Below are 11,502 nucleotides of genomic sequence, written 5' to 3'. Positions count from 1 at the left end.
CTCACCTTCATTGACAAAATTGCTGAATTGCAAAATGCGATAGGTTTATGTGAATTTCTTATGACATCACAAATGGAAGCCTGGTGCAGCAATTGTGATGTGCAATAAAGGGCAATTATGATATCACAATTGATGTGATGTCATCAATTGTGATATAATTGCCCTCGCCACTTTACTGTCAGTGAAGTAGAGAGGACATTGTGCTGTTTTAAGGATCATCGTGTGGTTATCGACCTTTTTCCGTACAAACTGTAAGACACTACAGTTGGATCTTTAATTGTTTTTTTTAAATTGTCGATAACTGTTTAATAAACTCTATTTATCCAGCACCGCTGCTGTTATGCTCTACTGTGCATCTCTATCACTCTGATTCAATGTAATGAAGTGTTGTGTGCCCTTAACCACTGAATGAGCATGACAAGTTGCTTCAACGTATAGGTGACCTAGATTCACATTCACTGCATCAGAAGATATTTTTTTTAAAAACTGAATAATACATACAAACGCAACATTTCTCTGCACGATGACCCTGATCCACACATGTCCCCTATAATGCAAAACCTATTAACATGCATGACCCATATCTGCTCAGGAAATTCATTGTAATTCATTGTTTTTTTAATTTTCTTGCTACTGTACATGCAATGATGAACATGATGGTACTTAATGTAAGAGGATTCACAAAAGTAATAAATGCAAAACACATTTACAGATAGCTCATGTGATATTGCATGATATGATAAAATTGAAAAAGTGTATATATTATCTGAAATGTAGACACTGTAAATCATTTAAAATAAATTGCTGGGGGGGGGGTTTTCAAACTAGTTTGAGTTCTCAAGAACACATTTTTATGTCACTATTCTTTAAGATGTAACGTATTGACAGCTTGCAGAGTCAGACTGGTACATGCTGGTACCAGTCCCAGAATGTGAGATCTTATGGAAATGTTAATGTGTGATTTTGGTCTGAGCATTGTGAGTATGTACATATTTTTGGATCCAGATCACCCCTTAAAATCTCATAGATTGGTTCTTTGGCCATTTCATACCTCTGCAAATACATATAAATAGTGAATTCAAGCTTTGTTTGACTGTGAAGAAAAATCACTTCATTCCAACATTGACTATTTTTTTATATCAATAAGCAGTACATATTGTATACTGTGGGTTCTCCTGCACTGAGCAAAATTCTTGTAATTTTCTGTCTTCTTTGGTTTGTACTCATACTGGATTGAGGCTGGTGTGTGTGTGTGTGGGTGTGGGTGTGGGTGTGTGTGTGTGTGGGAGGGGGTGTTCTGACATGTTTGAATTCAGGCTGGCGTCGAAGGTGTCACAACCTGCATAGCTTTCTCAGTTACATAAGAAGTCATTCTGAGTAAACACTTCCCCACCGTCTCTCAGCTCCCCACTGAGCTTTAGAATGATAAGACGGCGCCCTGAGACATTTCAAAAATCTTGTGTCAACGGTCTGACAGATGACAGAATGCCAAGATACCGGCCTTACAAGCACGTGTTTGCATGTTGAATGCTGCTTAGGTTTGTGCTGTCTGCAGAGGATAGTGTGTTGAGACAGCTATTTGCTCTTTTAATTCCTTTCCATTGGCGTCACTCTGATGTAGTCCTCTTCTTCATTTTGTGCAGATTTGAAGGACTGAAATACAGTGTTCCATACAAAAACTTTTAGATTTGTGTTGCAGAGCTTTGGTGGTGTATCTGCTGGCTACCGACTATACTGTACAATGTGATACTGCTTTTCAGAGGCCACGACCAGAGGGAGACACAGAGGGTGGTGTGATGCTGTAAGCCTTTTCTGTGATGTCAGTAGTACAGCGTGAATGTATTAGACAATTCATAAAATCTGGGGAAAAAAATCTGTTACTCTCTCAATACACGTGTGTTTATGTTTCAACATGTAGAGCGTTTTACTTCTGAATTCATGTCAAATCCTGCAATGGAACGACTTAAATCACACAATGATATCCACACATTATCTACTACCCTTCAATGCCCCATCTGGACCTGAGTAATATTCCACATCTGGTAATACAGAATGCTTAATTTAGAATATTCAGGAAAATTCACTCCTGTAAAGATTTTTTATTGTCCAGTGGTTATGAACAGAAATTTGAGTGTCTAGTTCCAATTACAAAAAGTTTTTAACTTCACATTGTTATTTTTAGTATATACAGTATCTATCAATGTGAAGTTAATAATTTTCCTTTTATCCTTTTTACAGGGATAAAAGGAAAATATTTTTTCAGGTGAACTATTAATGGCGAACCAATGATGAAGGCTTTTTGGGGGGGAGCATATCCCTCTTGAAACAGAGCTTTTCAGTAATTTATGACTTATTTACAGTGACATTCTTTAACATATAGATGTGTGTATGTGTAGTGTCAATGTCTAATTTTTAATTTTCACATCAACACCCAGGCTAATACTTCATTTGGTTTCTGCATAAAGTATACCAAATCCCCTTTTATTCAGTACATTAAAAAACATACTACAATCATTCAGCATTCACACTGAGACAAATACAGCAGCCTATGTGTGCATATTTATTAGAAGGAGAAAGTGCACAATGAATTAAGAACAGCACAAACATTCATTGCTTCAAATAGGTGGGAAAGGTTGCTTTTGATTTTAGCTCTTGGCATATTATCATTTCTGAAATCATTAGAATAAGTATTATTCTCTCAAATAAATTTGTAACATAACAAGCTTGTGTGTCGGACACACAAACGATAATTAAACTGCCACCATCACCAAAATGATCCGGCTGCAGCACAAGCAGAGAGTATGTACTGTGTTACAACGGAGAAAGAAGGTCTGCTGTGAGACGATGTGCAGGTCTGTCGGCTGCTCAAAGAGGCTGCTCACAGAAAGCTGTGTAGCTCTTCACACGGACGAAGTGGAAGGGTGTGTACTTCCTCTTCAGGTCAAACGCTGTGACAACCGTTTCCCCAGTCTGCCTAAAAATATAATCAAGATGACATTTTAACTACACAAAGAACTGATTTATCTTTTCCTCGAATATTATTTACAATAATGTCTCTTACTTGTACGTAATGTGGCAGGAGTGGTGGAACCATGCAAGTTTATTGAATCGATGAACCCCACCAGAGGAGAGATGCAGCCCCACGTGGAAGGTGTGCTCAGCCTCCGGAGTTTGGTTCTGCCTGTAGAACCGATTCCTCGGAATTTCAGTCACTTTCTGTTAAAAAATGAACCATAAATACCTGTGTTTACTGCAGAGTTGACATTTAATACTGATTCAGATGATCTTTAATTTGTTCTATAATTTATATTTTCAGTGAGGTATGAGCAAAAGATTTTTTTCTAATGTAAATATATGTTAGCTTAGGTAATAGCATCCTATGCATGAGAGAAGTCATATCTGTCCCTCTGCACAACATTGTCCATGATCTGTAACACCAACCCAAATACAGTATTTTTTGCACTATAAGATGCACTGGATTTTAAGACACACCTTTAATGAATTGTTTATTTTATAATTTCATATATAAGGCACACCGGATTATAAGGCAGATATAATTTAAAAAATTTAAATAGATTAAAAAAAAATAGTGGCTGTAGTTGCGCTATCCGTCCACTAGCTAGAGCATTCATGAGTACATTCATGACTGAGTACCTTTAGTCAGCTGTGAACGGCCCTGTTGTTATTTCAATGAAGCCATTCTGAGCCTCATCAAGGAAACCTGATCACTTGATCACTTTGGCATTTTAGAAAGAAGTCAATAAACATATTAAGAAAACCTGACATTAAAAACTGGTTAAATCCATTACGAGTGGACCACTCAGGTCGAACAGGGCGGATTATTTCCTTATCTGAAGTTAAATGCAGATTTTTAAGCTCCGACGTTCGTCTTCGGCTATTAATAAATATTGTTTCTATCGATCGGTAGTCCAGTCGGAGGTGAGGTGCAGCTATTTGCTGCTGTGTGTCCTAAACAATTTTTTAACTAGTTTTTAATGTCAGGCTGCTAATTTACTGGCAAATATGACGCTGTTTTACTCCTAGAACTGACTTTAATGTCGGTATCTCACCGCCGTGAATCTCACCGCACGCCGCTGCAGACAGAATACACAAGCCGAAACGTGTCCCTCCGCCGCCCCCCCAGAACTATCAACTACATTTGTAAATCAATGCAGCACACCCGTTGGCACCTTTGTCTAGCAGTGACTCTGCTCTTGAAATTTCAGAAAAGGCTGGAAGTTCAGCTTTGAGGGTCTTTCTTTGCCTTTATGCCATTTTCTCTCTGTGTTTCCACAAACTAATAGAATGGACCATCACTACAATCCAGATTACAGAACAGTGGCCTTTTTTAGACCAATTAAGTTTAAAGTGGGTTATTTCCGGCGCCACAGCGGTTGGGAAATACTGAGATCAGTCAGTCAGTCAAACTTTATTAATAGAAATGTTGAAAGTTCCTTGTTTTACTACATTATCGTAGCCGGTCACCGGTGCTGCTCTGCAGTCAGCGACGCACCATAACAACCGTTGTTAGGGGGCATAGGCCCAAATACCTTGTGAGGGTGCCCCTGGTGGCGTAGTGTGGCATGACTGCCGGCCAGACTGCCGGTTTTTTTTCAGCGAACTTGTTTTTAACCAATACTAATATTAATATTAATCCATATACAAGGCGCATAAGGTGCACTACGGAATTATGAGGAAAATAATAGGCTTTTAGGTGCGCCTTATAGTGCGGAAAATACTGTAACCTAAAACACACAACACAGCCTGTTTGGATTACCACAGGACTGACAGCACTAAAGCACAATGACAATACAACACGTGAACACAACTTTCTGCAGGTAAAAGGATGCAAATGTGGTGATACAAGTAAATACTGTAGGAGAACTAGTAGCATAACTATGGGAAACATTTGCAAGTTGATTAAATCTGAATGTTCCCAACTGCCATGAAAATAAATCCAAAACCTCTGCTAAAACTGTCATGTATTGCTAACAGGGTTATGGTTAAATTATCATTATACATTTCTTTTTTTAATCACTTATTATTTATTAAAGTCTTTCTCACCTCCTCCCTTTTCTTGCAAACAGCAAAGACTTTGGTTTGATTGTCTGTCTCCTGTGACAGACGGAAGTGACCGAACAGAGCAGAATCCATTCTGGAAAATTAAACAATATTATAATCGTGAAAGTTGTGAATTAATAAATATATGTTGCAACATCCTTTCTAGCTGAGGAACCAGAGAAGGGAGAACCTGGAATTGTGATGATTCAAGTAGGGAACAATGGTCAGAGGGTCCTCGGGGGTGGTCATCATGATGACCTGGCCATCGGGGAAGAATCGGAGGTACCTGTGACAACAGAGTCAACCCTTTATGGTGACATTTATACAACTCACAAACACAAACACTCAAGTCAAACATTCACCTGTAGTACTCAACATTGTGCCAAGGTCTGTAGAACGCATCCAGCGATTGCTCTCCTTGACGAATGTATGATGTCTTGCTGATATATACACCTGTGAAAATACGAATGAAAAACTCATTAGTTCATAAATCATCTTCATCAAAGGTGCAAAGAAGTAATAATGTGGCATAATGCGGCCATGTTGTTTTTATAAGCAGAATTCAGCCACTTATGGAAAGGCAATAGAGCTAGGTTGACAGTATCTGGACAGAATGATGAAAGTAAATTTTAGCACAATAATCTTTGCTAACCGAGAGCTTTGGTCATAAATGACTGAAGGCCAATCACCAGAGGTGACGACCGCAGCTGATACTGTATATCTGCAACATCAACCTGGAATGGATGTGACCTGACGGTGTTTCCTTGTTGCTGGATCAGCATTTAGTGCCTGAGAAAGAATGCTTCATATTTCTGCACATCACTATCAGCAGTTTGATAAAGTGTAGTAGTGTAGAGGCTTCTCCCCGTCATCCCATGGAAAATTTTGCATTCCACAATATCCCCCCAAAGCATAAAGTTGCCAGCATTCCTTTCCAGAGGTTTCCCCAATACAACCTGGAACTCTCTTCCCATATGAAGTTACAAGGAAGACCTAGGTTGTTCTCTAGAAACAGTGTTGGAGAGAGACTAGAGAGAGATGTTCTTCCTGTTTTTGTATAGCTTGCTGGGTCCATCAAACCAAAGGTCAAGGGGATCCTCTTTCTGCGAGGACTGACTCTATGTCAGCTCAGATTGCAGAAGCATCCAATGAGCAGATTGAGTAAATGGCATGACTGGACTTCAGAACTATATTTACATTTCAATGCCTAAGGAAATACAACAGGAACAACCACAGAGCAGTAAATACACTTTTGTATCACGCACCGGTATTCCATGGACTGATTCTGTACCCAGAACACAGCGTTGGTTTACTTAGCAAACTTTATGAAACGGGCTTGTGTCTTCTGACCAATCAGTCTCTAAATGAACCTTTTAGTTTTGTGCAGTAACATGATGACCTGGCTCTCATTTTGATGTTAAACCTCAATGGAAATTTTTTTTTACTGAATGGCCGGTTTGACAAAAAATGAGAAATTAGGAGAAGTTGGGTCATGTGCAAACTGGTATCTGGCCCGTAATTAAATTTTAACTCAACCCTGAAAGGGAAATTGAAGCAGCAAACTGAAGAGCAGTTGTCTCAAAATGCTCAAATTATTTTGCATATAAAGTCTACATATAATGGCAGTGAAGTATCATACATAGATCATCATATACATATCAAATACATATCATATGACAGAGAATCCAACATTTATAAATGTAACTATTTACCATCAAAACGGACTCGTGGTCTTTGCAGAAACATGTCCCTCCAGGATTTGAAGGGTGGAAGCTTGGTGCCATTCCGTCCCCACACTCTCACACAGGCTGAATGCCACAGCCCCGGATCCCTGCAGGAAAATTAAAAATAAAAATGAGCAAAGACTGAAAACAAAGTACCGGTACATACAATTATTTGGCACTGCTTAAGCTGTTCACAGATCCAATCTGTTGTAATAGAGAGGCTGACCTTGCACAAATGTAGAACCCACGGCAAACCAAAGAGAGCTGCTCCAGGGCTCGCATGTCCAGATTGCTTGACACAACCCAACGAAATATGTACATCAGGACCTCTCGCGGCAAGGCTGCATCCAAATAAAACAGGAAACACTTTTTTATTGCATTAAATGCAAGCCTAAAATGATGGTAAACATGCTTTTGTTTGAATAGAGCTACTTGTACCGGAAATGTGCACATCAGTCTTGTCCACCTCGGGAATGCAGATCTTTGGAAAGGAGCTTTCCAGAGTGAGCTCCTGCTCCAAGTAGCTAAGTAGATCTTCAATCTCACTATCACCATCATTGTCCTGCATGCTGACAAAAGAAAAAAAACAGGATGTGTTCAGAAGTAAGGATGTCACTGTCCATCTCACAGGCCTACACATTATGATTCCAGAAACAAGCAATAATCTTGTTTGTTGTTGGGTCACCCTTTAGTTATGATGTGGTAATAAGTACTTCCACCAGAAAAACTGCTGCCAAAAGGCACCAAACTTTGATTATTACAGAGATGAAGAAGCTGCTTTTGTATTTTTATGAGGTAACCATGTTGGGGAAATTAACTTTTGGCAGCTGTTAGTTTACACAGACTACAATAGGCAGGGTTTAGTTTCTGTAAACTACATGAACTCTATGGTAATTGCATGAATTTCAGCAGAATTTTAATTAAAAGAAATCTATTTTTAAAGGGACAATTACTGTATTCCAAAATGTGGACCCTTCACAGAAAGCTGAACCACTACAGATTTGTGTTTAGTTTATGAACCTCAGTCAGTCAGCTATTAACAGGAAGCAGCTTACTAGTTTCTTCCATCCTGGTCTGCATCTGGAGGACGGCTGTAGTTGATTTTAAACTCGATGTCAGGCACAATCTGCATAGCCATGCGGTAGAATTTGATTGCTGCAAGTAAAAATCAACGACTCGTTAATAAAAAAGTGATCAAGATATCTAATCACTTGTTTTTTTTCCAATATAGACATTATAATATACAGGTGTCCATGCAATAGTTATGAAAGCTGAACTGATGAAATTAAATGCAATTTTCACAATTGGTGCTTTTCAACTGAAAGGAGAAAAATTATATTTTGGTGATATCAATTCTTCCTTTAACTCACTTTTAACCTGAAAAATCTGACATACATACCCTCATAGACTGCTCCATTCTGTTCTTCCTCAACAGCTCTCAAGAAAAGCTCGGTGGCCTTGGGAATGCAAAGTCCACAACAATGCAAACATCAATTACTGCTCTCTACAAGTTGTGCAAGTGCATGACCTGAAAAACAAAACCTTTCACAACTTACTTTCTCCTCTTGAGCAACTTCTTGTGTCTTCTTCCGACCTTGAGCTCGCATCAGTCGGTTGCTCATTTCACTCGCTCCAGAGCTCACTTTGAGTTCTGACATCCACTGCGCTCTGAATGCCTTTAGATGAACCTGTAATTCAGGAGAAAGCATTTCTGCTGTCAATCACACAAACCACAAACACAATTGGTTGTGAGGTTGTTTTTTAAGAACAATTTTTTGTAAGTCGTTATTTGTGAATGTTCAATCTATTTGACGTAATTTAAATGCCTTTGGTACTCTAAATACAAAAGTACTATTTCGTACGACTTACCAGAAACAATTACAGGACATAAAAACACATAAATAAAATAGAATACTGTTGGAATGTAAAGTAACTTTTACATCTCTACCTCTGCTGATATGTTTTGTGTTCATTCCCTGCTCAGAAGTTCACAGAGATGTGGATAAAAGAAGAATGAAACACTGCAGGTGATGTGTCAACAGAAAGCCGAAAAGACCACATGAAGTCCAACATCAGAGAAAACTTTTAACTTACTCTGATATATGCCGAGTTATTTTGACATGAAGTGTGAAATGTTCATCTGTGGAATGTTAACTTGACACTGCTTGGAGTGGGTTGCGGCAGAAAGGGGAACTACAGTTGTCAGACATGGCAGCATATCTCAAAACGTTTATAAGTGAAATGTTGGTATCTTGAGGACTAACAAACTTACAGACAAACAAGGGTAACTTTTATGCCCTGTTTGGCAGCAGCATTAATGACTTATGTAAATAAAGGATTTCTCACCTCAAGATTTGGGTCATCTGAGCCTTCATCTTCATCCTCTACCATCCCTCCAATATCTGTATTTTCTTTAGCCTAAACAAAGAAGAAGTCGACTCTTTATCGAATGTCTTGTTTTTGAGCAAGGAAGAAAGCAAATGTTTCCTATGCCCTAGTCCTACAATAAATAAAAGAGGAGACATAAAATTGATAAGAACCATCACCACTTAGTCATGTAGTAGATAAAAGTGTGGATATTGTTTTTCTTTTCCACAATCACTTTTTCTAATCTTGTCAAGAGTCGTACCGGTATTGGAGTGGAAGTTTTCAATGAAATGTATTGATGAGGGTACGATCTCTATGTTTTTCTATTTTTCATTTAAAAAAATCCTTTCCAGACATTCTTCAAAGTGCAGCATCACTGCTTCCAATAAGTATAATGCTGTTCCCATCATATGTGAGTCAAGAATATATTAGACTCATAAAACAAGCCCAATGACTTTTTAGCATTTCTAACAAATGTTATTCAATGTGTTAATATTACCAAAAACTTATTTGCATAACTTGAATACAGTATTCCCTCTTCAGATGGGGGTCTCCATCCTATCTATGAACCAACCAGAGGCTGCTAGTTTGACAATGTGCTGTTAACACTTTTTTGCAGAAAAATAAAATGCCATGAATGTAAAATGTGATGTAGATTGTTTCCGCTTTTTATTTAAGAATAGTGATTGATCAGGTATACAGCATTTTCTGCACCATAAGGCGCACTGAGCTATAAGGCACACCTTCAATGAATGCCATATTTCAAAACTTTTTTCACATATAAAGTGCACCGCATTATAAGGCACATGGGATTATAAAGCACATCTGATTTATATAAGGCACACCTTCAATGAACGGTCTATTTTAAAACTTCTTTGATATACGAGGCGCACTGGATTATAAGGCACACTGCCGGTTTTGGAGAAAATTTCAGGATTTAGGTGCGCCTTATAGTGCGGAAAATACTGTAATTGATGGACATGTGAATGATTTTATTAATGGTAACTCTAATGGTGTACCAGCTACTCACCCTGTACTTCACCACACAACACAAAGGGTTCTTTCAGGTAATCTACGACATCAAGTAACTCGGTACAATGTTACAATACTTCGACTACCTGGTTGCTTTGGGTAGTAACCTGTTAATCATGTCCTCCCTATCCCGCCTGCAGGCGTGATAAACCACGTCACCCTACATGCTTAGTAAACAGGAAGTGTGTAGTCCATTCCAGCGATGATTGTAACACAGAATATACTGAAATTATATGTCGATCAAAATATTTTTATGCAAATGGAAAAATAGTTACATTTTAACATTAAAATTTGGTAAGTTGGTTTAAATATTTCCTGAAGTTACGGCTATTTTCCTGCAGCCAGATTGGCTCAAGCCTCATGGAGGTACCAAGGGGGTACCAGGACAACAGCCCCCAATGACTGCGGTGGAGGAAATGGTTAACAAATACAGTGTAATGTCAGTCACTGATCTAATTAATAACTCTCCGCTGCTTACAGCAAATGGATGTTCACCACACGTAAACACGGCTCGGTTCATACCAACTTTTCCCGACTGTACGTCATAATGTAGCTCTTATAAAAAGGACTTTAACTATATTTTTTTAAAAGCTTGATCGTCTTAGTGTAACTAACTCGTTAACCCTGGACAGACAGGTTGAGCTGAACAATCTACAGCAATCACACAGGTATGAAAACAGGTGACGTCAGTTAGCTGATTGGCTAACTAGCATGCTTCTCTCGATATAAGAGGTAAAAAAATTTTTTACCCACCATAATTACTTAGCTGGTATGTCTCAGTTTTAAATTCACAAGCGGTTACCACCAGCGTTTACAGTTCACGGTCGGAGAAACGCACGACGCAACGAACATATTTACGAGCTCTCAGAAACGCGGCCATCTTGCTGACTAGTCCGAGGCCTGCTGCGTTCAGGACGCGTCGGAATCCAGGAAATAAATAAACACAACAAAAAACAGACGACGGGCACAATATCAAACGGTAGCTGACATTGCAGCTACATTACTAAAATGTTTATCTAGGGATAATAATAATAATAATAATAATAATAATAATAATAATAATAATAATAATAATATAATAACAATAATAATAATAACATTTAACAATTAATTCATAACCTTAATTAATTAATTAATACAGTAATGAATAATAACAATACATTCATTTAATGACATAAATGCTCTCAAAAGAAATGTGGAGGTTCTTCAAGGGAACTCCTCCTTTTGGCTTTTCCCTTCAGGGGTCACCACAGCGAATCAATTGCCTCCATCTAACCCTGTTTTCTGCATCCTCTTCTCTCACACCAACTACCTTCAT

At 38.4% G+C, this 11,502-nt stretch overlaps 1 protein-coding gene across 2 annotated transcripts; it reads right to left on the bottom strand.

Annotated features, from left to right (window-relative positions):
* Positions 1-2,546: 2,546 nt before the first annotated feature.
* Positions 2,547-11,099, bottom strand: fbxo9 (F-box protein 9). Of its 2 annotated transcripts, none has more exons than XM_068327151.1 (13): positions 10,938-11,099; positions 9,132-9,285; positions 8,342-8,473; positions 8,185-8,242; positions 7,841-7,940; positions 7,224-7,354; positions 7,012-7,126; positions 6,774-6,892; positions 5,424-5,514; positions 5,252-5,347; positions 5,065-5,155; positions 3,062-3,216; positions 2,547-2,974 (listed from the first exon to the last, which is right to left on the bottom strand). In XM_068327151.1, exons 2-13 carry the CDS (start codon positions 9,174-9,176, stop codon positions 2,866-2,868), a joined length of 1,242 nt encoding a protein of 413 aa, XP_068183252.1. In that variant the 5' UTR covers positions 9,177-9,285; positions 10,938-11,099; the 3' UTR covers positions 2,547-2,865. The 2 variants fall into 2 exon arrangements, with proteins under 2 accessions (XP_068183252.1, XP_068183251.1); XM_068327150.1 differs by having other exon boundaries at positions 9,132-9,203.
* Between the last annotated feature and the right edge of the window lie 403 nt (positions 11,100-11,502).

Source organism: Antennarius striatus, chromosome 11 (genome assembly GCF_040054535.1).
Source record: "Antennarius striatus isolate MH-2024 chromosome 11, ASM4005453v1, whole genome shotgun sequence".
Classification (NCBI taxonomy): Eukaryota; Metazoa; Chordata; class Actinopteri; order Lophiiformes; family Antennariidae; genus Antennarius; species Antennarius striatus.
Note: the sequence above shows the minus strand (reverse complement) of the source record. Positions and strands in the feature narration are given on the sequence as shown.